The 26780-nt window shown below is 37.5% G+C and overlaps 1 protein-coding gene across 2 annotated transcripts in view; it reads left to right on the top strand.

Annotated features, from left to right (window-relative positions):
* Positions 1–26780, top strand: part of LOC115211582 (WD repeat and FYVE domain-containing protein 3) — a 302189-nt gene that overhangs the window by 185259 nt on the left and 90150 nt on the right. For both annotated transcript variants that reach the window (XM_029780140.2, XM_036502991.1), the window contains 7 exons: positions 212–335; positions 1124–1398; positions 2544–2736; positions 9830–10016; positions 14794–14960; positions 17945–18000; positions 25334–25480. In XM_029780140.2, the coding sequence (XP_029636000.1) occupies positions 212–335; positions 1124–1398; positions 2544–2736; positions 9830–10016; positions 14794–14960; positions 17945–18000; positions 25334–25480 (1149 nt within the window). The remainder of the gene's footprint in view (positions 1–211; positions 336–1123; positions 1399–2543; positions 2737–9829; positions 10017–14793; positions 14961–17944; positions 18001–25333; positions 25481–26780) is intronic.

Raw genomic sequence — 26780 nt, 5'->3', positions numbered from 1 at the left:
GGTGGGGGAATGCCTTGCCTGGAAACAGGTGAGGACTGGTGATGAGAAATACATTTACCTGCAAAAAATTGACCTCAGTGGATTCTGTTTCACCAATGGAAAAGTGGACATTAAAACAATAATGATTGTAATATTGATGATGATGTTGATGATAATGTTGATAATAATAATGATGATGATGATGATACTGATGTCTGTTGTTTATTTACAGGTATTTGACAGTTCCCCATCCAGTGAAATGACTGAAAAATTTGGAGATATTTTGCAGTTCTGTAGCCAAGTGGCTAAACTTATGGTTACTGAGATACGGAGGAGGGCATCTAATCAGTCTACAGGTAAGGATTATTTTGCGAAAACAAATGCTGTTTTATTTTTGAATTTCCTGCCAATGTTTTGAATGCTCTCAGGTATTTTCTGGATGTGTGTGTGCCCCTATGTATGCATGCATTTATCTCTAAGAATATGAGTATTATTGTATGTGCAAACACACACACAACTATGGATATTATCCACCCATCTCATTCTCAGTTTACCCCTAGGTGTCTTGTTGGTTGGCTTGGCTTGAAGAATGTTTTGTGATTTTTTTTCTGCGATACTCAAATCACATCTTTAGTACTGGAGCTGTGACTTCTCAATGTGGAGAAGTAGTGACTCTACTGAAGAGACTCCCTGATCTCCGAGTTACACATCCTATTGACTAATGATACTCTAGAGATACTTCGGAGGAACCCTATTTTGGTCACTTGTGCTCCTTATAATTTGGGTAAACTTTCAGATTGTTTAGTTCCAAGCAATTCGGAAGATGACTCAAATTGAGCTTCATATTAGAAAAAAAAAGAATAAAACAGAATTAAAATAAATAAATAAGAACCATCGGTGCAGGCATGGCTGTGTGGTAAGAAGCTTGCTTCTCAGCCACATGGTTCCAAGTTCAGTCCTGCTGCTTGGCACCTTTGCAACCTTGTATTACATAATGAAATTAATCAAAACATATTTGTTACCAGGTGATGTTTCCTTGCAATTGATATCTGACTAAATCCGAATCTTTTCCTTAACTTATTGATTGCATAAATGAACCTCTTGTTGAATCTCTTCAATGGATTGCTTATCTTTGTTGCTGCAGAGGCTGCAAGCTGTGCTATTGTGAACTTCCTGGAGGTGGAATCAAGCCAAGAGAACAACCGTGGCTGGATCTTATTGCAGACATTAAACTTGCTTTCAACTGGTTCTCAAGCTCTGGTTGACTGTATGACTGCCGCTGCTTTGCCCTCAACCCTGGTCAAATGTCTCTACTTGTTCTTTGATTTACCCAACGTGCCCTGCACAGATGTTCTAGTTGATGGTTGTCAGTTTACCCCAAAGGAGCGTCGTATTTTATTACAGAAGGTTTTTGTCCAGGTAAGTACTTTACTGTGGTTCTTTTACTCTTTGACAGGTTCCAAAGAACTCTGAGCATGTGGGAATAGAACATTTGTCAATTAGACTGAATTTTTGGTTGTTACTTATTTTAGTGACTTAAACAGACTGATACTTGAAATTATCATCGGGATTTTGAATGAAGAACAAATGTAACCAATCACCACAAGATATTTTGGTTGGAGTCACATAAAAAACACCTGTACTGGTGCCACATGAAAATCCATCCATGCAGGCACCACATGAAAAGCACCTGTGTTGTACCATGTAGAAAGGAATTCCAACCACGTTTCATCGTTCGCTACCTCAAAAAGCCCCTTTATATGATCCAGTAGCTAAAAACATCATCAGGAGGAACCACCTCCTGTTTTGGCCCCTACTCCTCTACCGTTTTCGACATGGTGCTCCCCCTCCCTTTGGAGGGGGCTTCAGCTCTCCTGTTGAGTGTGATTCTTCTTACTCCTTTCTTCTTTTCTTCTTTGGTTTCTTTGTAATGCAGCAGAAACAAATGTCAGTAGGCGGTTGACCATCCTGAATCACTCACCTTTAAATACTCGCTCATAGCATTTTTTAGGCCTTCCTAGACTGATGAAGTTGACTTGGATGATTTTTAAAACTTGAATGTTTGTAAGGCGCAGGAGTGGCTGTGTGGTAAATAGCTTGCTTACCAACCACATGGTTCCGGGTTCAGTCCCACTGCATGGCACCTTGGGCAAGTGTCTTCTACTATGGCCTCGGGCCAACCAAAGCCTTGTGAGTGGATTTGGTAGATGGAAACTGAAAGAAGCCCGTCATATATATGTATATATATATATGTGTTTGTGTGTCTGTGTTTGTCCCCCCAACATCGCTTGACAACCGATGTTGGTGTGTTTATGTCCCCGTAACTTAGCGGTCCGGCAAAAGAGACTGATAGAATAAGTACTAGGCTTACAAAGAATAAGTCCTGGGGTCGATTTGCTCGACTCAAGGCGGTGCTCCAGCATGGCCACAGTCAAATGACTGAAACAAGTAAAAGAGTAAGTCGATGTGTGAAAAAAGATGGAGTTTGGGTGGGTTGTAGTAATGGGTACCTGTGTGATTTATTTACTTCAAGTATAGATTAATTGTATATGTTCTGTTTGCAGGTACTTGTTCGACTGTGCAGTCATGTTTCTCCTGCCGAAGAACTGGCAAGGAAAGATGACCTGAGTTTGTTATTTAACGCTATCACTTCCTGGTGTCATGTACACAGCATTCCTTGGCGTAAGAGTGCTGGTGAGATTCTGGTAACACTTTCGCGACATGGATTGACGCCGGCTGTTGTCAAATATATTCATGGTTAGTATCTTTATTTTTGAATTTGGTTTGCAAGATTCCTGATGTGAATTCGTCTGTTGAAACAAGTTTCCTTGTGTCTTGGGAAAGTCATCATGTCAATAGCAACAACACGTGAATTCTGCCAAGGTGAGCTTTGCCTTTCGACATTTCTGGGTTGATAAAATGAATACCAGTTAAGCACAGGGGTTGATGGAATCGACTTGTCTCTCCCCCTAAATTACTGGTTTTGTTTCAAAATTTGAAATCAATAACAACACAGGTTCAGTTTCACTTCTTTACTGTTAGTCAATTGGTTAAATATCTAACCAACTAATTGATCATTTGTTTAATGTGCTGGTTAAACAATCACTTGATTGTTTGTTAGTCAGGTCTTTCACTGAAAAGGTCACAAACCACAATGAAAGAACTGATTGTTTAACCAGTACATTAAACAAAAGATCACTTAGTTTTTTTTTTTTTCTTAATTTCATCAGTTTCAGCTCACAGCTGTGGCCATACAGGGGCACCACCATTTCGCTACACTGTTATTGAGAGCCTCCTCTGATATGTAGCATTTAGTGAATAAGGGAGTTTGATGTCGCTACCCTCATTTGTGTCTCCTGCCGCAAGGTAGGTTCATCTGGGACTCTCAACAGGAAGAGATCCAGTTTTGATCTGAAAATACCTACATCCACATTGTGTAGGTCCCTCAGGCTCTTTGGGAGAATATTAAAAAGCTGTGGGCCCCTGAAACCCAAGCTCTTGCAGTAACTGGTCCTGAACTGCAACGGTATTGCTGGGATCCTTGGTACTCTGCAGTATCAACCCGTTCTGGCATTTGTGTAGCTTTCAATGCCAAAATTTGGCCTAACCCCTTCCAGAATCTTCCAGGTATATATGACTGCATATCTCTCCTGCATTTGCTCCAGGGAGTAGAGCAGTTGTTTAGATATTTAACCAATTGACTAACAATGAAGAAGTGGAATTGATCCTGAGAATGTGTTATTATTATTGATTTCAAATTCTGGCACAAAGCCAGTAATTTAGGGGGCGGGTCTAAGTCAATTCCATCAACCCCAGTACTCAACCAGGAGAATTCATCTACGAAGCAATTGCCCCAGCTCCTCTTCATGGTTGGTGAAAGCGATGTGGGGGACAATGAAAAACCTGGCTGATGACAGTCAAGGCTGACCTGGACCCCAACCGAGGCCCCCATATCTACGGTGTTCAACGCTGGAATAAGGAGTGGTTGGAGATCACGCAGTTGTTAGCCTCAAATCACCAGGCCTGGTCGGCGTTTTTGAGAGATGCTGCATTGAGGATGAATGAAGCCAGCTCAACCCACCCTGAGTGAATGCTGTCTCAAGACAAGAGAACCCCAGTGCTCAACTGGCACTTATTTTATCGACCCCAAAATGATGAACGGCTAAGTCAACATAGGCGGAACTCATGTGTTATTTATTATTAGTGTCGTGGCTCTTACAAGGCACAACAAAAACTATGCTAAATAGATTCAAAATTGTAGAATCTTTGTAACACTTTCTGCTTATTTATTTCTTTTGTATTCATGGAATTGGGAAAAGAAAGGGGGAATAAAAAACCAAAAAAAAATCTCTGAAAGTAAAAAAAAAAAAAGAAAAAAAATTCTCTATAAATCTTGAAGAGAAATTGCTGTGTATTAAGAGATAATATTTGTATTTCGTTCTATCAGAAAGCTTATAAATATTGGATGAAATTTCAATGGCTTAGTAGAGAGGGTTATATGCTGTTAAGCAGTGTTCCTTGACATGTGATGTTATAAACAGCTTTGCAGCATAATGCTCTAGTTATGGAATCCTGAATGGCTTAGAAGTATGATAGCATAATGAAGAGTATAAGGCTGTGTTTCTCAACCTTTTTACCCTTGAATAATCCTTAAAATAAATTACATGTCTCAAGGAACCCCTGCATAAAACAAAATTATATACCATAACTTTCCCATATGTTTTTTCATCGTAGTTCACATGGTAAATATCACATGTATATATATATATATATATATATATAATTGAAATCACAATAAGGGTGGAAAAAATTGAATATTAATTAATAATATCACTTTAAAACACCAAGTGGCCTAGCGTAAAAAAAAACTGTGATACAGTAAAAATTATTAATACAAGTAATAACAGAGAGACCACATGTGGTCACTCTAACGCTAGAAATAGATCCGCAAAGGGAATCCACCACTAAAGAATGTGGTCTCTCTCTTATTACTTATATATATATATTAATGATATAAGGGTAAATAATTATTAATGTTAGAAAAAAAACCCCAATTATTTCCGGGTAGATTTTGGTATGGAAATATAACCATTATCGCTAGGAACTTTTTAAAAAAATTCTATATTGTTACGAAACGGAATCACCCGTCGTCGCCCGTCCCGAACGGCTCACACACAAGTTCCGCCACGGAACCCAAAGAGGCGGAGAGAGGAGACACAGATAGATACTGCCACAACCTCAACAGCACAGAGATACAGAGGCACAACCCGAGATACAACCCAAAGAGGCAAGGCAACAACTGGCAACACTGGCTTATATTCAAACAACAGTTTATACGACAATTAATTGCTACACATCAAATACATTTAAGGCAAACAACAAATCAATACATCGTACGGTATACCACAGATCAAAGCATTTAACAACATGCATGTAACAATATAACAGTGTTCAGTAACGACACAACAAGTCCAGATCAAATAATGTTCACGATACGTCACAGTCTAATCAGAACACTTCGATACATTATACAATGTTCGTATCACAACAATTCACGTTACAATTCAACAAGTCCTTTACTCAATTCACAATGTTCTTTATCGACTACATCGACAGAGTCCTTCTTTTTCTCTCTTCTTTCCTTTTACAGTCTCTTTACCTCGTGACACATATCAATGCACAAAACACATACCTTAATTCCTAACTGAATCGCCAGTGTCCCATTCTGCACTCATCTCTTAATACTGCTAAATCCTTGAATACTCTGCTAATTCCCCTCTGTGCATATTCCAATCGCTTGCCCCTAGGCCTCCTCGCATCCCAGCTCGCTCCCAGGAATTCCAACGCTTGCTCCTTAAATCCAAGGTTCCATCCACTCGCACTGACCTCCAGAGTCCGTCTGTCTTCCTCGAGGGCCGGCCAGCGACTCCAAGATCCGTCTGTGCTCCTCGACGACCGCTCAACGACTGCCCAGAACCTCACTTCCTTGTCCTGACTTCCACTCCCTCATCTCCCTCTGTTCTACCACCTATAGTCTTTCTATTTGCTATCTGATTCCTTACTCTATCTATATCGCCTACTGTCCCTTAGCCTCTCTATCTGTCCCTTAGTCTTATACTCTATCTCTCTCATGACAGCTCTACCAAACTCTCTGCCTGTCCTTCTCTCCTACTGTCAATACCCTCTCCATCTGCTCTTAGATTCCCTTAATCTGTCCTCCTCTTCACTTCTTCAAGGGGTGCCCAGAGCGACCCCTAATTCACTCGCACAAGGTCACAAGTCATTCCAAAACCCATTAGTCCTCCATTAAACAAAAGACTGTCACTTTTCTACTAGACATGCCGGAACCATAATTCCAATGTGGGTCACCGGGAAATGCACCAGCTAAACCGTAACAATATATATATATGTGGTTAAGCAGCCTGTTGCTTGCCCTTTTATTTATTTATTTATATATATATATATATATATAGTTATAAACATATATATATATATATATGTAAAATTTAAAGAAAACAGAAAATGGAGAAGTACTGATGAACAACAATTATTATTTATTAATTCAATGCAAACAGACTGCATCCCATCTAACAACTCATGTACGTCAATTGTTGTTAATCACTACTTCTCCATTTTCTGTTTTCTTCAAATTCTGATTCATTATAAATCCATGTTTATCCTCATCTTTACCTACAACTTATGAACATATGTTTGCACATGTATGTCCATGGCTAAATATAGGTAATATACCGGTAATGTAATAGATACTTCTATCCCTTAGATCAGTGCGTTTCAACATTTTTGCTGGAGCGGAACATCAAGGAATCATTCCACTGGCTCAAGGAACCCCTGTGCAATAATTTAATAGTCTTATGCACACATATCTGCACAGGAGACTTAAAAATTACTGCCGATTTTAGCAGTTTTGTAACTTCTTGCGGAACCCCTGCACTGTACTGGCGGAACCCTGGTTAGATGGTTATTTTAACCTCTACTCAACTTACCATCATATATATATGTATGTATGTATGGTTATATTTTATTGATAACATAATAGGTTAGACAGGATGATGTCTATATTACAATAACCAATAATATGTTGTGCGTGTATAGTAATATTACGATCATGAAATTAGCATTACCTTATATCTCTCTTTCTTGCGGAACCCCTAGGAACCTTTTGCAGAACCCTAGGGTTCCAGGGAACCCTGGTTGAGAAACGCTGGTTTAAGGTGTGACTGCTTCCCAACTACATGGTTCTGGGTTCAGTCCCACTGGGTGGCATCTTGGGCAAGTTACTTCTACTATAGCCTCGGGCTGACCAAAGCCTTGTGAGTGGATTTAGTAGGGGGAAACTGAAAGAAGCCCATTGTGTGTGTGTGTGTGTGTGTGTTTGCCCCACCATCACTTCTTGACAACCAGTATTGGTGTGTTTATGTTCCCATAATCTTATTGTTCATCAAAAAAAGAGACTAATAGAATAAGTACCAGGCTTAAAAAGAATAAAAAACTACTGTGATCGATTCATTTAACTAAAAATTCTTAAAGGCAGTGACCCAGCATGGCCGCATTCTAATAAAGAGTGTATCAATAAAGGAGCACTCTGTTGGTTATGACGACGAGGGTCCTGGCTGATATGATCAATGGAACAGCCTGCTCCTGAAATTAACGGACAAGTGACTGAGTGCTCCACAGACACGTGTACCCTTAGCATAGTTCTCAGGGAGATTCAGCACAACACAGTTTGACAAGGCTGGCCCTTTGAAATACATGTACTACTCATTTTTGCCAGCTGAATGGACTGGAGCAACGTGAAATAAAGTGTCTTGCTAAAGGACACAACACGTTGCTAGGAATTGAACTCGCGACCTTACATTCGTGAGCTGAATGCCCTAACCACTAGGCTATGCACCTTCATACTGTATCATCAGACTACTACTGAAGAACTACAAAGTGTTTCATTTGCTAATTTCTAATTTCCTTTGGTCGGTGAAACTTGCAATATTCTGGTGTTTTTCTTCAGACATGGAAATGATTCTCAATTGCTTAATTGCTGTGAATATTGAGAACTGTCATCATACACACCTCTCCTGTTACACTGGGCACCTCCCAGGGTCAGGCAATTGGTGTTAAATGGTTCTGCTCCAATAATGTTTAATCAACGCTGCAAGAGAATTACAGTTGCCCTAGTTGATAAGGATTATCTTTCAGTTAAGTATAGAATATGAAGAGATTAGTGTTGATAGCCATTTGAGCAACACCCATCCTTTTTATTTTTCTGTCTGTTGAAAGAAGGCAAGAGACCAAAATATGAAAATTACTTCAAAGTACTGTTGCTGAATATCTCTCGTCAGATTTAAAAATAGTAATTTTCTAATTATTATTTATTAATTCAATGCAAATAGACTGCATCCCATCTAACAACTGATGTACGTCAATTGTTGTTAATCACTACTTCTCCATTTTCTGTTTTGGGGGACGGGACTAGTCAATTACATGGACCCCAGTGTTTCACTAGTACTTATTTTATCAACCCCGAAAGAATGAAAGGCAAAGTCGACCTCGGTGGAATTTGAACTCAGAACATAGGGATGAGTAAAATACCACTAAGCATTTTGCCCAGCACGCTAATAATTCTGCCAGCTTGCTGCCTTTACATAATAATAATAATAATAATAATAATAATAATCCATTCCACTGGAAGCACAAAGCTTCAAATTTTAGGGGAAGGGATTAAGTCAATTACATTGACCCAGTGCGTAATTGGTACTTTTTTGATTGATCCCGAAAGGTTGAAAGGCAAAGTCACTCTCAGCAGAATTTGAACTCAGAATGTAAAGACAGACAAAATGCTACTAAGCAGTTTGCCCGGCACACTAATGATTCTGGCAGCTCGCCGCCTTAATAATAATAATAATAATAATAATAAAAATAATATTAAAAGACCAAGAAGCATCATGGAGGTGGCTTAACAAGGGTGGCCTAAAAAGAATACTGAAAGCCTAATCATTGCTGCCTAGGACCAGGCATTGAATACCAACTCATTGAAAAAGAATATATACCACACATGGGCAACGGACCTCTGCAGAATGTGTAAGAAGAGGGTTGAAAGTATGACTCACATTGTTAGTACTTGTAAAAGTCTTGTGCAGAAAGAGTACAAGCATAGACACAACAAGGTTGCCCAGAACCTCCACTGGCTATTATGCTGTAAGTATGGATATAGGGTTATGGGTGCTTGGTACCAACATACACTAGAAAAGGTAATGGGTGAAAAGGAGAAGGCAAAAATCCTCTGGGACTTTGACTTCCAGACAGACAAGGTATTAGAACACCGAAGGCTGGATATAGTAACCTTTAAGGGGGACAAACAAGAGTGCCTAATAATCGATATGGCGATGCCAGGAGATCAACATATTATCATGAAAGAAAGAGAAAAGGTAGATAAATATCGAGACCTGATAATTGAGATCACCAAGATGTGCCAGCTATGAGAATCAAACATAAAGGTTATTCCTATTGTCATTGGAGCATTGGGTTCAATACCACCCAATCTGAATAAACATCTGAAAACCTTAGGAATACCCTAAAATCTAGATGTATTGCAAAAGTCAGCATTACTTGGAACTGCAGACATATTGCGTAAAGTACTTTCTGTCTGAGGTCCTTGTAGTGACTTGACTAACAGTACAAACCCCTGGTAGACACAATATCACCAATCAACAACCTCATAATAATAATAATAATAATAATATAATAAAAAATAATGATGTTGCTGATGAAATACCTTATAATACTTATAAGAGTAAATGTTTTCATTATCTTTTCTTTCCTGTTCTGTCTCTTATAGAAAAAGGTTGTGTTCGTCACTGTATAGAAAACATGCAGCAAGCTCAAGACTTGTGTCCCATTGAAATGGTGGAAATGGTAGTGACAGTCTTCTGTTTCCTCAAAGACTCCAGTGAAGTATCTCACACGTTGCTAGATGATTTTCGATCGAACCAAGGTTACATCTTCCTCTCGGAATTTCTACTGAAGTAAGTCCCTGCTTTTCTGTCTTTTTTTTTTTATTATTACTAAAAAATAACATTATTGACTTCAGTTATTGTTGGGCAGGATATCCAGCCATGGGAAACCTGTCGAAGCTGATATAAAGCATGGTGTAGCCCAGTGGCTCACTGGATCCTGTCGGACTGTCCAGCTCAAACTAGTATGGAAACGGATGTTGGATAATGATGATGATGTTGACGAGTTACTTAATTCATTTAAAAATGCAAAATCACCGGCAGTCATTAGGTGTGGGACTGAGATGAGCTGGATGTAGGGGGGTGGCTGTGATGTCACAAGATTGGCTGAAGAGCTTTGCTAGAAGAAGAGGGGTGGGGGTCATGTGAACAGAAGGATGACTAGTGGTATATATACTCTGGATGAAGTGTATGGCTTCAGAAGGGGACCACTTCAAAAGGGATTAAATGCCAAATTGGTATGTGTTGTAGTTTTTCTTTTTATAGCACCAGTCCCGGTACATTTTGATCAGACACCATATATGTTTCATCATCATCATCATCTGTCTGTTGTCCCTGCTGGCATGGGTTGGATGGTTTGACCAGGGCTGCACCAGACTCTGGTCTGATTTGGCAGGGTTTTCTGTGGCTGGATGCCCTTCCTAATGCCAACCATTCCAAGAGTGTAATGGTTGCTTTTATGTGCCACTGGCATGGGTGCCATTTGTGTGACATCGAGGTGCTTTTATGTGCCAATTTGTGTGACACTAGTCTCTGTCACAACTGTGATTTTGCTCAGCTTGATGGGTCTTCATCTCAAGCATGACACAATTCCAAAGGTCTCAGTCATTCTTTTCTATTCTGGGAGCAAGGCCCAATATTTGGGGGGAGGGGGCCAGTCGATTAGATTGACCCCAGTATGCAACTGGTACTTAATTTATCGACCCCAAAAGGATGAAAGGCAAAGTTGACCTCGGCGGAATTTGAACTCAGAACGCAAGGACAGACAAAATACCGCTAAGCATTTCGCCCGGTGTGCTAACATTTCTGCCAGCTCGCCACCTTCCAAAGGTCTCAGTCACATGTGTATGTGTGTGTGTGTATTGTCAAAATCAGTGTTTTATACAAAAATATCTTGTGGTCCTTTTTTGAGAGTTTTGCAGGTACACTCTCATCCCTCAAGACTGCAGTTTTATTATCAATGCCACCTTTGTATAAGACACCATGACATAAATCAAGTAAAAATGTGTCAATGATGGTGATAATTATTTCTTCATTAGCACAAGGCTAAATATTTGGGTGGGGAGGAAGTATAATACTTAAATTAGTCATATTAATTATTATATTGGCGCCAAAATGTCATCTGTGTGCATGTGCGTGCACTCACACATGACAGAAGTAATTTTAATCTGAAATTATTCATTCAAATTATTTATTAATTATTATAATGTGAATATCTTATATTCAGTAGATAAGCCCCATAACATTTTTCAATGCAAGGACCCTATAAGGCGTGCTACTGATTAGATGATGAATATTCTCTTGTGGAATTTCTTGCCCAATTTCATAGAGAATTCTTGAAAGATCTGGCTTTGAGGATGTTTTCTTGTTCTTTTTATTAAGTGTCCTGTCCATTATGCTGCAGAGGTGGTGACTGGCTTGGCCGTGGACACTTTTTTATGTCATTCTCTTCCAACCAATCTTGGGTCTTTTTAACCGTGTGACAAGGAGCCCTAACTTCCATAAATAGCCTTCTTTAATCATTTAACCACTGGAGAAGATTGGAAGGAGTCCTTTCTGCAATATGGACATGTATATATCTGAGTTTATGTTTCCCTCACACTCCACCAGCCCTGATCGACCATTGCTCCAAATTGCTCCCCAGGCCATCACAGAATAGCTGCCGTGTTTCATTGTTGGCTGCAATCTTTTCACATGAAATTCTTGATCACAGAGTCTCTAGACCCACACTCAACCACTGTCAGAAAATACAGCAAATCTGAACTCCTCAGAGAATATGACAGTGTCCAAAATGCTAGTGGCCTCTCCATCTCACTGTCCCAAACTTTTCTCTGCTTGATATTGGCTTCCTACTTGCTGCTCTGCCGTAGTAGCCAAGTTTGTGGAGATATCTGACAGCTGTCCTAAGAGGATAGGGCCCTGGTCAACCTGGGTGAGGAGATGTGGACTCCTTCCCCTCTCTGGTGAATTGCACAGTTATTCTATTAACTGTAGGAAGCAGGATCCCAAGGTTTTCTGCAATTTTACACTGACTAAGTTCACCTTGAGATTGACCCACAAGATGACCTCTTTGAAATTCAGACAGTTCCAAGGCTTCTTTTGTGTATGACATGATTAAACGATCACATGTATAGCACCTGAAACATCAAAATGTCAATTAATAAAAATATAAACCTTTTCAAATTAGAATAAACATAAGACGATGTTTTATGGGGTATCTATTTACTTCTTCATCATCATCATCCTTGTTTAGCGTCCGTTTTCCATGCTAGCTATATATTAAATTAGAGATAAAACCACTATTAGGCAAATCATTACTAAACCTCGCTAAGATAAGTATTTATTTATATTTAAGATCTTCAAATTGTAAATTTTAATATTTTATAAGTCTTTGGTGTAATAATATTTTCCTTATGTAAATATCGTTGTTTATGTAATGATCTAATTATCGTAATTTTCTATATTATTAGATATTAAATTTAAGTTTATTCATAAGATACTACTTAGCGATAGATTTGTTGTTTGATAGCAAGTATATGAGGTATATAAAGTTAGGCTTTTGTATATACATGTTTTAATAGTATTAATTGTAGTTTTAAATTTCTTATAATTAAATTAGATAAACTTTGATAAACTTAGATATGTTTCGACTAAAGATTGGTCCAGGCCATGTCTAATTTAATAGCATAACTTAGTGATTGTCTTTTTAAATTGATATTCGCTAGTTATTCCCATTGATAATTATATTTATAGTATTTATTCGATACTATATTTCTACGAATTGATTATTTTACATAAGATTTCCGAAAGTTCGTTTAAGTTTGTTTATTTGTATTTTTGAAATTAGCTATTTCATCTTTAAATATGAAAAATTAATTTATTAGGTTTTTATTATATGTGCATATATATTTATTTATAGAGATTATTTTAGATCTTAATTATAATATTTATATACATTTATATATTTTCAATGATAATTTATATATAATAGTCATTTTTAAATATTTATGTAATTAGATATAGATTATTACCGATATTAGATTATTGGTGGGTTTCCTACCTTATAAATTAAAATTAATATTTAACATTATAGTCGATTTTGATGTAATCATAATTGTTAAGTTTTATGTTTCTAGTTTGATAATAGAGTTTATTATAAGTAAAATTATTATATTATTATAATTCTCTAAAAGAGATATAGACAGTAATTGCTCGATAACATAAGGGACTAAAGCCATCTGAATATGGCTAGGGACAGGGCAGGGTGGTGGGGGTGTTACTGTTGCATTTAGTCCCTTATGTTATCGAGCAGTTACTGTCTATATCTCTTTTAGAGAATTATTATTGCTGTCGAACAGATTTTCGAAATCAGCAAATGTATTTTGCTTGAAAATCTATATATGAATAACCTACAGAGTGAGATTTCGTCGAGGAAGCAGAGGCCTACCACACGTTGACGATAGGCAATACACCTTGAAACCATGGTCCGTGTGTGGTTTCCGCTTCATCGGGGAATTATCTCCCTTTGCAGGTTAAAGGACACCGTGACGGTGTCAAGCCTATCTAGCGACGTCGATGTTCGCCTGGGGCTAAATGCAACAGTAACACCCCCACCACCCTGCCCTGTCCCTAGCCATATTCAGATGGCTTTAGTCCCTTATGTTATTATATTATTTATATCTTAAAAATATTGTTTAAATATTTCTGATTATTTTTTTTAATATTTCAATTAACCTGAAGATTGACTGTAACCATAACTCGAATTATTAATTGAATTTAAATTATTGTTATTCGAATTGGTACAGCCATGAAACGATCGTAGTGTTTTACTCTTTATTTATTATTAAACTTATAATACTTTTGATATATATTTAAAATAATATAAATTAAATTAATTTTATGTATTGGCTTATGTTTTTCACTGTTTGATTTGCCCAATAGTGGTTTTATCTCTAATTTAATATAATATAATATAATATAATATAATATATTTATACTATAAAATTGGATTTAATCCTAAATCTGATTTTTCCCTGTAAGTTTGGATTTATTCCCTAATATTATTATTATTTTATATATATATATATATGTATGTATATGTATGTATTACCAAGAATAATATTGATGGTTAGCTAAGCCGTCATTGGACTGTCCAGTGATGGCTTAGGTGGCCGAAATTTTGGTGTAAGTGAGGTAAGTCGATTAGAATTTATACCAGTGCTCAGCAGGTACTTATTTTTTTGGCTCTGAAAGGATAAAGGGCCAAGATGACCTTGACAAGACATGAACTTAAAGAGGGACAAAAATGCCATTTGTCTGGCATGCTAAGGATTCTCCATTCTTTCAGTCCCCAACCTTGATGGTGGTGGTGGAGTGGTGGCAGTGGTTAGGGTAGTAGTGGTAGAGGTGGGGGTGGCAGTAGTGGCAGTGGTGGTAGTGTTGGTGGTTCAATTTGAATGTAAAAGGACAAGGGCAGAGAGAAGATGATGACTTGTCTAATTTAATGTTTTTTTTGTTTTTTTTTTACCTGTATTAATTTGTATTTCTTTATTAATTTCTTGTGTTTCAGATTAGAATTAAGTCCGGGTGAAGACAGTCAACAAGCCCTCCGAAATCTTGTGCTTCTTGTTGGCTCGTTAACCACATGTGGGTTTGTCGAATTAAAACCTGGCCAAGCCAGCACTGGTTCACTGTTTCTAATGCCAGGATTCACTGTTCCACAAGCCACTGGGAAAGGTAGGTTGAACCCTTATGTTACCATTTTTCTGTTGAAATACACACATTTTGTTTCAGTCAGTTTGGGGAATAATGAAAAATTTATTAAGATAACTTTGTCCTTATTAACCCTTTTGTTACCAACCTGGCTGAAACCACCTCTGGCCCTGAGTACAAGTGTCTTGTTTCCGTAAGTTTTGAATTAAAATCTTCCACCAAACCTTAGTCACAATTTATCTTCCTAACACTAGCTTAATGATAACTAAGTTATTTTACTAAATTCCTTGTTATTTTAAAAATTAATTGAAAGGGATTAGAGCTTCTCAGCAGAAATATGATCACAAAGGGGTTAAAATATATGATAGAGAAACAATTATTAATCCTTTCGTTACCAACCCGACTGAAACCGGTTCTGGCTTTGAGTACAAATGTCTTGTTTTTATAAGTTTTGAATTAAAATCTTCCACCAAACCTTAGTCACAATTAATGTTCCTAACACTAGCTGAATGACAACTAAGTTATTTTACTAAATTCTTTCTTATATTTAAAATTAATTGAAAGAAACACAGAGCATCTCAAAATAAATATGATAACGAAAGGGTTAAAGTCACCATGATATTTTTAACCCTTTCGGTACAATCCGGTTGAAACTGCCTCTGGCTCTGTAGTACAAATGTTTTGTCTTCATAAGTTTTGAATTAAAATCTTCCACCAAAGCTTAGTTGCAATTTATGTTCCTAATACTAGCTTAATGATAACTAAGTTAGTTTAACTAAAAGTTAAGGGATGCCTCACTACCAATTCGTCTTCCAACACACCAAACACCAACCCAGAATTTTTGAGGAACCATATTGCTGCTGATGATGATGATGGTGATTGCCACCATATTCAATCATAACAAAAAATTCACTAATCACTAATTCAGGCATAACAACACCATTAATTACAGTCTCTTACCTTTTATTTGTTTTAGTCATTAGACTGCTGCCATTCTGGGGCACTGCTGCCTTGAAGAATGCCATTTTTTATTCAAAGGAATAGCCCCCACGCCACCCCACCAAATACTTAGTTTTTATGAACCCTAGTATTTATTCTATCAGTCTCTTTTGCTGACCCACTAAGTTACACCCCAACACTGGTTGTCAGGCAGTGGTGGGACACATAGACATACACTTGCACAAGAGGTTTCTTTCAGTTTCTATTTCCTGCATCCACTCAGAAGACTTTGATTGACCTGAGGCTACAATAGAAGGCTCTTGTCCAAGATGCCATGCAGTGGGACTGAACCTGGAACCATGTGGTCGGGAAACAAGCTTCACACCACACACACACACACACACACACTAATAACATGCAGCTAGTTGCACAGTCAATACTACATCCACCAGCTGATGCATTCCATTCATTCATCTCGAACATAATCAGTAAGAACCTAATTAAAAATATTTTGTATGAATAACATTAGTTTCCATTGGTGTTTGTGTTATTGCATTGACCTCGTGTATATTTACAACCAGCCCAGAATAGTTGTAATTGTTTCACAAATTGCATCACCACTTCTATTAGCAACATATATTTCCACTCCAACCAATGACAGGGTTTGCATGTTGTTGCTTTTCCTGTTAGAAATAGCAACCAAATTTCCCCCAAATTCTCGTGTTGAAAATAAAAAGAGAAATGTTGAGATTTGGATCCTCTTTAACAACCACCACCACTACCACTGCTGCCTCTGTCTCCTCGTTTAGGGTTGTTCTGAGTCTAAATAATAACAACAACATTATACAGCTCAATGAAGGTGCCTGTCTCTGATCACTTAATTTTTTAGAAATAGCAGCTAATTCTCTGAACTCAGACACTTCTGCCTTTTAAAGAAAAGACATATTACATCAAAGTATCCCTATATATATATACACCAGAGGAAGCACGTAAATGTGAGACAAGGTGGGGAAAAATAGTACTCAAATACTGAAGGTAGAGTCATCATCATCATCATCATCATTGTTTAACATGATGATGATGATGACTACCTTCAGTATTTGAGTCTGAGTAGCAGACTTTTTCGTGATGTTTTTGCAGCTTTAATAATAAAGTATATGTATATATATATTTCGTTTTTGGATTTGAGAATGACTCTCTCCAGACACAACAAAATATGCTTCAATACACGAACTCACATAAAGAATCTTGTAAGACACATATGGATACACAAATCCACACATACAGACACAGTACATAGTCACAAAAACCCATACACACACTCACACATAAGGAGGCAGAGGCACACACACACACACACGTGCATACACAAAAACACACAAACACATAAATATGCAGAATTCATACATATATACAAATGCATACATATACACAAACATACATATATACATATGCACACACATATACATACATACATGCATGTGTATACACAAACACACTGACCCACACACATGCACACAAACAAACAAAAAGAATGCAGCTCAGATAATGGACAGAGTCAACGACTATTGAAAAGGTTGCAAGACGGAATTAGAACTTTAGAAAAATAAGTAAATGAGTGGAAGCTTTACCGGTGAGTGTGTTAAATAATGAGGCACCAAAAGAGAATGAATCACCCCAGACACAACACAATATATATGTTTGTGTGTATACACAAAATGAGCAAAATGAGGTGGCTATAACAACTTTGTTCGTAGGTCTACTCAGTCAGAGTTGTCTTTGGTCTAATATAAAATTATTTAAAATAAAAATCTATGAAAACATGTTTGGGTTTGGGGAATATTAAGTTATTTGGAAACAGGCAAGTGTTGGTGACATGAAGGGCATCCAGCTGTAAAAAAAAATCTGCCTCAAGAAATTCAGTCTGACCCATGTGAGCATAGGAAGTGGCTGTTAATTGATGAGGATTCTGATAATAATCAAAATAACTTCTGTGGGTAAAATTTCCTTATTTGCCATTTCATGCCATTTTCATTTTCTAATATTGAAATCTTGTATTTTCTTTGCAGGTGTTAGTGTGAGAAATATCCAAGCTTTCCAGGTCCTCCAATCAGTATTTCTTAAGGTAAATATCATTTATCTATTTAAACCTCCACTTCTGTTTTTCATTTTCCTTTAGATTCTCCTGAACATTCTGCCAGTGAAAGAATGATGCATGTGAGGAGAAAGATTCTTCATACAATGGAAGGCATTTACCCATGAATTGTTCAGCTCTCCTTATAATTATTTTGAATCACCAAGACAGCTCGTTAGTGGTTGCTCATTCAGTTAAAAATAGGAACCAAATCTCTCTCAATTCATACACTGATGGGCACAGCAGCTGTGTGGTTCTGGGTTTAATCCCATTCTGCCTAGTGCCTCTGGCAAATGCTGTTTAAGATAACCCTGAGCTGATGAAAATGTTGTGAGGAAAACATAGGGAAATATGGTAAATGGAAGCTGAGCATATGTGTGTATCATCATTAATATTATCATTTTATAAGGCATCAAACTGGCACAAGCATTAGCATGCTGGCAAAATGCTTAGCAGTATTTTGTCCGTCTTTACATTCTGAGTTCAAATTCTGCCAAGTTCGACTTTGCCTTTCATCCCTTTGGGGTCGATAAATTAAGTACCAGTTATGCACTGGGGTCGATGTAATCGACTTAATCCGTTTGTCTGTCCTTGTTTGTCCTCTCTGTGTTTAGCCCCTTGTGGGTAGTAAAGAAATAAGTATTTCGTCTGTCTTTACATTCTGAGTTCAAATTCTGCCAAGTTCGACTTTGCCGTTCATCCTTTCGGGGTTGAAAAATTAAGTACCAGTTCCCTACTGAGATCGATCTAATCAACTGGCGCCCTCCCCCAAAATTTCAGGCCCTTGTGCCTAAGGTAGAAAAGAATTTTATCATTTTATATTTGTCAAATTTCGAGCAGGCTGTCCCAGTGCAATCGTTATTTGGAGTTACCTCCCTTCCAGACAGGACAGACAAGCATGATTCACTCCTGTTCCATTTCTGGCTTTGTCTCTATGACTGGATGCCTATTACCAACCATTTTAGAGAATGTACTGATGGCATTTTCTCTTAGCATGAGAGAAGTTGTCAATCATCTCAACCCTATATTGTCTCTGCTCATTCATCAATCACTTTACAGGGATTACTGAGTACATTTTTTCATAGCACCAGCACCAGAGAGGTTGTCATTCATCTCCATACTAAAATAAACTCCCTACTAAAACCCTGCTGGTTTGTGCCAATCTGCAGTGCAGGATAGCCTGGTACAGTTAGAACTCAAATCCTTGTTCAACTGTGACACTCCAGCCGTGAGTGAAGTGGAAGCCCTCTACTCTCATGTGAACAGCATCTGTCACCAATACCCTATATTACTGCCAACACACACACACACACTCTCTTAGTCATACATATATCACTCATTCTCTCAAAAAGGGACACCATTAAAGGAGTTTATGCAAAAGAAAATGAGAAGGTACTGATCATAGGTCTTTACAATTAGGACCCACCTAGGGTTATACTGCTGTATCATATACAGCTTTGAATATCATGTCCTATTTTCTCCCTAAAATCTTTTCATTCTCCAAGGTTGATGCCAGTGCCATCTGACTGGATCACTGTGCCAGTGACATGTAAAAAAAGGCACCATCTGAATGTGGTCGATGCAAGACCCTCTCCCACCCACCGTCCCGAATGGCTCCTGTGCTGGTGGTACGTAAAAAGTACCATCTGAACGTGACCGATGCCAGTGCCTCCTGACTGGCTCCCATGCTTGTGGCACATAAAAAGCACCATCCAAATGTAACTGATGCCAGTGTCACCTGACTGGCTCCTGTGTTGGTGGCATGTAAAAAGCATCCACTACACTCTCAGAATGGTTGGCATTATAGGAAGGGCATCCAGCTGTAGAAACATTGCCAGATCAGATTGGAGCCTGGGGCAGCCTCTTGGCTTGCCAGTCCCTAGTCAAACCATCCAACCCATGCCAGCATGGGAAATGGACATTAAACGATGACAATTGATAAACAAGCCTCTTGAATCATTTCAGCAGCCATATTTCCGATGTCTCTTTGCATGTTTTCGAAATTTCTATCAAATTTACAGGTTCTTGAATCTAGGATGTAATACTTTCCTTTCTTCTGCCTCCATTGAAACAGTAATTATAATAATTAATTTGGCAAAATCTCTGAAACCAAGAAGATATCCTAAAAGATTTCATCAGTTTCTTCATTGATTTCATTTTGTTTATATTTCCGTATTTTCTTCTTGTTCTTCTTCTACAGATCAATGTTAAGAATTGTTTTTATAATTATTGGTTATTTATTATCATATGGCAGATTATATCAGTATAACACAGTTGAATCCCATGGGAATTATAGTTTTGGCATGATCTTGAAGGAACATATGGTAGTAACAAGAATAGACATTAAACATGAAAATGTCAATAGGTTTACAAGTTGGCACCTGGAGAGGCAAATCTATGCTTTTTAATGTTATAAGTTATTAGATTAATTTCGTTTTTGTATTTGGTTTGCAAGATTCTTGATGTAAATTCTCGTGTTGAAGCAAATCTTGTGTTGTGGAAAGGTCATTACGCCAATAATAATAATAAAAACACACACTGATTCAGTATCACTTCTTCATAACTAACTAATTGATCATGTGTTTAATATGTTTGTTAAACAATTGGTTGTTTGTCAGTCTTTTTATCGCTCTTCGCAACCTCATCAATGACATGCCCCCTCTCTTCAAAGTCTGCCAAAAGACTTGATTGATTCTTTAACCAACATATTAAACAAACAATCAATTAGTTAGTTGTTTAGATATTTAGCTAATTGACTAACAATAAAGGAGTGATATTGAACCAGTGCATGTGTTTATTATTCTTGGCGTAATGACCCTACCAAGACACATGATACTAGATTAATCTTTCTTCTAAGATGCTAAGATTCCTGTTTAAGCCAGACCTGTTGGAAATGATGGCTTGTCTAGGTTATTTATTATTATTTCTGGCCCCAGATTTTATGTGATTACATTTGAACATCTGCTTTTCAGCTTCTTGTCAAAGGGACACGGTCCACTTGTTAAAAGGTCCATCTACTGCTGTAAGGATTCCTGAAGGCTGAGAATGTATTGTAGCTGTATAGGAGGCATGTTTTCTTGCAGCTCATCTCTTTGATGGAAATGCCGTCTTGAATTATGCAATGACTAAGATTGAGCTTTTGGTATCTGGAATGTTTACAAATGCTCACTGGTTGGTACCTATTTGACAGTGTGACAAGTGACACATCAACCCATTCATTGTATAGAAAGTTTGTGGTCAGCAAGGGAGATGACATTCTCGTAGAGATTTTTGGTGTTGATTAGGACCAATTTGGATAGTCTATTCTAAAGAACTTTTGGTCTGGGTACTATGAAGAACTTTAAGAAATCCCCTCCTGACCCAGCAATGCTATTGGAGGTACTGTTGATGTAAAGTGAACACTACAGACACTACAACATTGGTAGTGAGGCTTGTCTGAGATTCATGTCTTGAAATTGTTCTGCACTTGTATCAGTTCAAGGTCTGAGCATTGCTTACTGCTGGACTTATGCCAAATCAATGTTATTCTATATAGGATGGATCTGGCTATCAGCTGAGTCCATAGTGAGGGTTGCTCTGCCACCATTTTTTGCATGCCTTGTGCTAAAATTTGAAACCAATATATTTCACTTCATGCTTTTGATGATTTCTGTTAGGAAGGTTTTCATTCTTCAGCCTCAACCTTCAGTGAAGCATTTCTCAACTCAACAAGTTCTGCTATATTCTTTATCTATTTTCACCTTATCCAGTTCTTCAGACATTGGTTATTTAGAGACTTTTCTTGCTGTCTTATAATGATGGCATTTTGTAGTTTTATTTTTAGCTTAGCTTTCCATGTGTTTCACAATTTCTCCCACAAGAGTTCCACTTCAGTTTCTGTTTGGTATTCAATGGATTCTTTAAGACAGAAAACTGTCTTTTGATTTCTTTGTGTTCTGTAACCATTTCTATTTGTTTTCCATTGTTACTGGATTGTGAATTCATTCTTTACCAAATATTTTATAAGGTTTCATTATCTTTTTCCTTTTGTCTGTAAGTTCTACTTTCTGTATTTCATTGATTCTTGTCTTTGGTCTAATTCCCATATTTTCGTTTCTTTAGTACAACATTTAGAGATCTTTTTTTTTATTTTTGACTTGTTTCTGTCATTACACTGTGGCCAAGCTGGAGCACTGCCTTGAAGTTTTAGTTGAATGAATCAATCTTAATACTTATATCTTTTGCTTTTTTTCTTTTAATCCTGGTACTTATTCTGTCGATCTCTTTTGCCAAACTGCTAAGTTGCAGGGACATAAACACACCAACACTGGTTGTCAAGCGGTGGTCACACACACACACCTGGGTTTATTTCAGTTTCAATCAACCAAATCCACTCACAAAGCTTTGGTCGGCCTGAAACTATACTAGAAGACACTTGCCCAAAGTGCCACACAGTGGGACTGAACCCAGGACCATGTGGTTAGGAAGCAAGCTTCTTATTTCTTTATTGCCCACAAGCAGCTAAACATAGAGGAGACAAACAAAGACAGAGAAAGGGATTAAGTCGATTACATCGACCCCAGTGTGCAACTGGTACTTAATTTATCCACCTTGAAAGGATGAAAGGCAAAGTCGACCTCGGTGGAATTTGAACTCAGAACGTAACGCTAGACGAAATGCCGCTAAGCATTTTGTCCGGCGTGCTAACGATTCTGCTACACAACAATGCCTGCACCTATGATCTTGATTAATTTTCCTTTCTTCATTTTCTAATCTGAATATATAACTTAGCAAAGTAGGTTTTTCTTAAACCACTTCTAATCATTTTCCATAAGCAATTTCAATTAATTTCTATTGATGTTGGCTCAGTTCAGACTCACCGTTTGATTATCCTTTCTTTAATCTGAATAATTCCTGCATTGGTGCTTCAAACACAGCATCTTTAAATTCCCTTACCAAACCATATACTTGCTTTATTTATCTTAGTCACTAATGGGAACAATTCCAAACTGTTATCGTTGGTTTTGGTCATGTATTTAGATTCTATTCTGGTAGTGTCCCAAATAAATCTATTATATGTGTATAAAGAGAAGAAAAGTACCACTCTATATGCACACACATACACACACATGTTGATGTGTGAGTATGTATGTATATATATATATATATAAACATAAACATACATACAAACATTCATGTTTGCATGTGTGTCATATATATATATATACACACACATATATATGTATGTATGTATGTATATGTATGTATGTATGTATGTATATATATATATATATATATAAACATACATACAAACATTCATGTTTGCATGTGTGTCATATATATGCATATATATATATATATATATATATATGTGTGTGTATATATATATATATATATATATATATATATATACACACACACACACACACACACAGATGCTCATGCATGCACACACCTATGAACCATTCAAAACAACAAAGATTATAAGGAAAAAGGGTGACCTTGAACTTTCATCAAAATTAACTTGTAATAAAACAGCAGTTATATTATTTTTACTCAATATTCGTATTATTTTTACAAAACTTAATGATGAATCACTTCACAGCTTGACGAATAAAAGCTTGGTCTCAGTGCCAAAAGATTCCAGGTTTTCTTCTCTGCTTCTAGCATGTTTCCTGTGTTCTAGCATTAGCATTAACCCTTTTGATGCCAACCTACCTGAGACTGCCTCTGGTTTTATGATATAAACCTTGTTTGAAAGCAATCCAACGGTAATTTATGTGTCAAACACCAGCTTAATAATGGCAAAATTAATTTGCTTAATTCTTTATTGTTTTCAATTTTAATTAAAACAAAGGCTGCATATTACTTCAACAAAAATATGGTAGCGAACGAGTTAAATACTGAAAGCTTCCGTGATTAGGCTATTAAAGAAAAAAAAAACAAAGGAGGCTAATATTCTTTTATTTGCTTGAGTCATTTGACTGCAGCCATGCTTATCTAAGCGGACTCTCTCCCTAATTAGTTCGGCTATGACCCTCTCCATGACCTTCATCACCTGATCCAGCAGTTTGAGACCCCTGTAGTTATTTCTATCTAAAGCGTCACCTTTACCCTTGTAGCAGTTGACTATGATGCTGCTATGGTAGTCATTGGGTATGACTCTATCATGAACTACCTGGTTTACAATAAGGGTGACTAGGCCATAGCCCACACCACCAGATGTTTTAAGCATCTCAGCAGTGATTCCTGATGGGTTGGGGGCTTTTCCTGGTTTCATACCCTTAATTGCTTTATCTTCCAGGGTGCGTCTATTCGGATAGCTGGTTCCTCTACTCGATCAACATTTGACAGGCTCTCCTCCTCCCACCCATTCTCCACATTCAGCAGTCTCTCATAATGGTTCCTCCAAGCCTCTTTCTTTTCCACATCATTAAAAGCAAGTGCACCATCATCCATGCGGACACATTTCTCTCCTGTGACATCACAATTTTCTCTCGCACATTGTCTTGCAATCCAGAATACTTCAGTTCTTTGGTCGGTCCTCACGTCTCTGGACATTGGCAAACTTCTTCTTTTCTGCTTCACCCTTGGCTATGTATACCTGTCTCCCAGCCTCCCTTTTGGCTATCTGGTATATCTCTCTTGTAATTATTAACTACACTGAAAGTGGATTGAAGTGGATTAACTCTTCAGCATTTAAATTGGCCGTATCATCATCCAGCCAAAATATTCTACCTGTTTTATGGTCAAACCAGCCAGATCCAGCCTCATGACTGGCATGAACTGATAAGATTTTGGGATCGATCCGGTACTGGACAAGGATTCTGTACTATTTTTCATGTTTTTTTACTTAATTTTTGAGAGCGGTTAGGGTTGATTTTTAGTATTCTCGTTTGTGAGAGCAGTCGAGTTTATTTCAGATAATCTCATTTTAAAAATAATCTCTGGCTAATCGTTGAGAGGACATTGGTGTTGACTTGAAGGAGGTTTGCACTCTCTGGGTGCTCTTGTTTATACTTGAAAAACTTTCTCTTTTTTAATTGCAAAGTCTTTAATCAGATCCACAAAATTGATCTTATGTAACCCATCTGCTTCTAAACTTTGTAGAAATAAGGCATTCCAAATATTATTTTAACAAATTTAAAGCGATTTTTTTTGTGTGCTGATGCCCTAAGCACGTGCTTATTTTGCTTAATGGTTAATCCAGTGATGCTTCCAGCAGTTGATTCGTCTTATATTACCTGATTTACAACACACACACACACACACACACAGACAATATTCTATTTTGTATTTGGTGCTCTGCAGTTCATAACTCACAAATGTCTTTCTCCAATTTCAGGCCACCTCAGTTCACCTCTGTAGTAATATCCTTGATGTCATCAACAGCATCTATCACCAGGACAATGCCAATTATTTCATCCTTGAGTCACAGCATACTCTGTCTCAGTTTGCTGAAAAAATTCACTTGAAACCTCCAGATATACAGGTCAGTATATTTGAACGCTGAGCAAATGTGATTGCTTTTCTTCTTAGCATCAATACTGTCTGGCATGTGTAATGAGAGAAATGAAAGAATGTAGGAAGATCCTTCACATTTAGGGCTGGTGTATGTGTGTGTATCTTTTATATTAAGGGCATTACTACATGTAAATGCCTCACGCTATTTAGGACTCTTAAAATCAAAACTAGTTTTGATTTTAAGACTGAGAGCTCCTTCAGTTGATTCTCCTCTTTACTCACCTTTACCTGTAGAAAAGAATACCACTGCATGATTCCAAGCTGAGAGATACCATTAATAATTCAGTAGAAAAGCTGTAAAGAGAATGATTAAGACTACGAGCTGTTGTTGCTGTTGTTAGAATCCTGTGATCAAAGACATAACCATCCTAACTTATTGTCTAACAAGAATCTCACAATCTAACGTACATTTCGTTTTTAAAGAATTAAGCTGTTCTTTGATGGAGATTTGCTCGTTATTTTTCTCTTGAACACGAAATGAGACTTGTGTGTAATCAACTGGTTCATCAGTTTGTCTGCAGCCCAGTGTATGGGGCTTGTCTAATACCAAAACACAAAGAATAACTGGGAAAATGGTAATTAAAAAGAAGGACGGTTCTGATGATGGCAGTGATAAATGATGATGGTTGTGATGGCATTAGAGCCACTGATGAAGATACTGATGATAACAAGAATGATGTTGTCCTTAGCGATGATGATGATTAGAATTTTGTTGGTAGTGATGGTGATGGCAGTTCTGATATTCATGGTAACAAGAATCTTGTTGATAATGATGATGGGGGTGGTGGTGATGCTAAGGTTGATGGTGATACTAAAGACAAGCAGAATGATGATGATGATGATGGTGTTGATGATGATGATGGTGATGATAATTGCTATGATGCTAATAAGATTAATTATGGTGATGCGATAATATTGACAATGGTAATAATGGTGCCAGTGTTCATGATAGAAGCAGCTATTGATCAGTGTAACACCACAGTGATGACGATGACAATTGTGATGATAATTTCGATTATCATGAGCATGATTAGCTATGAAATAAAGTGATGATGATGATGATGATGACAATGATCCTCATAATTACAATACTGAAGACACCAGCAGCAGCAGCTGCACTACTATCACTGCCACTGTCACTAGTGGTTATTATGATCATGATTATGATGATGCTATGACTGTAGGCAATCTGTTTGGTTCAAAGACGATTGTCCACCAGATTTAAGTTCTGTGTGTCTGCATGTGGTTGTGATGACCTCTGCAGCATT

Source organism: Octopus sinensis, linkage group LG5, assembly GCF_006345805.1.
Source record: "Octopus sinensis linkage group LG5, ASM634580v1, whole genome shotgun sequence".
In the NCBI taxonomy this organism is placed as follows: domain Eukaryota; kingdom Metazoa; phylum Mollusca; class Cephalopoda; order Octopoda; family Octopodidae; genus Octopus; species Octopus sinensis.
Note: the sequence above shows the minus strand (reverse complement) of the source record. Positions and strands in the feature narration are given on the sequence as shown.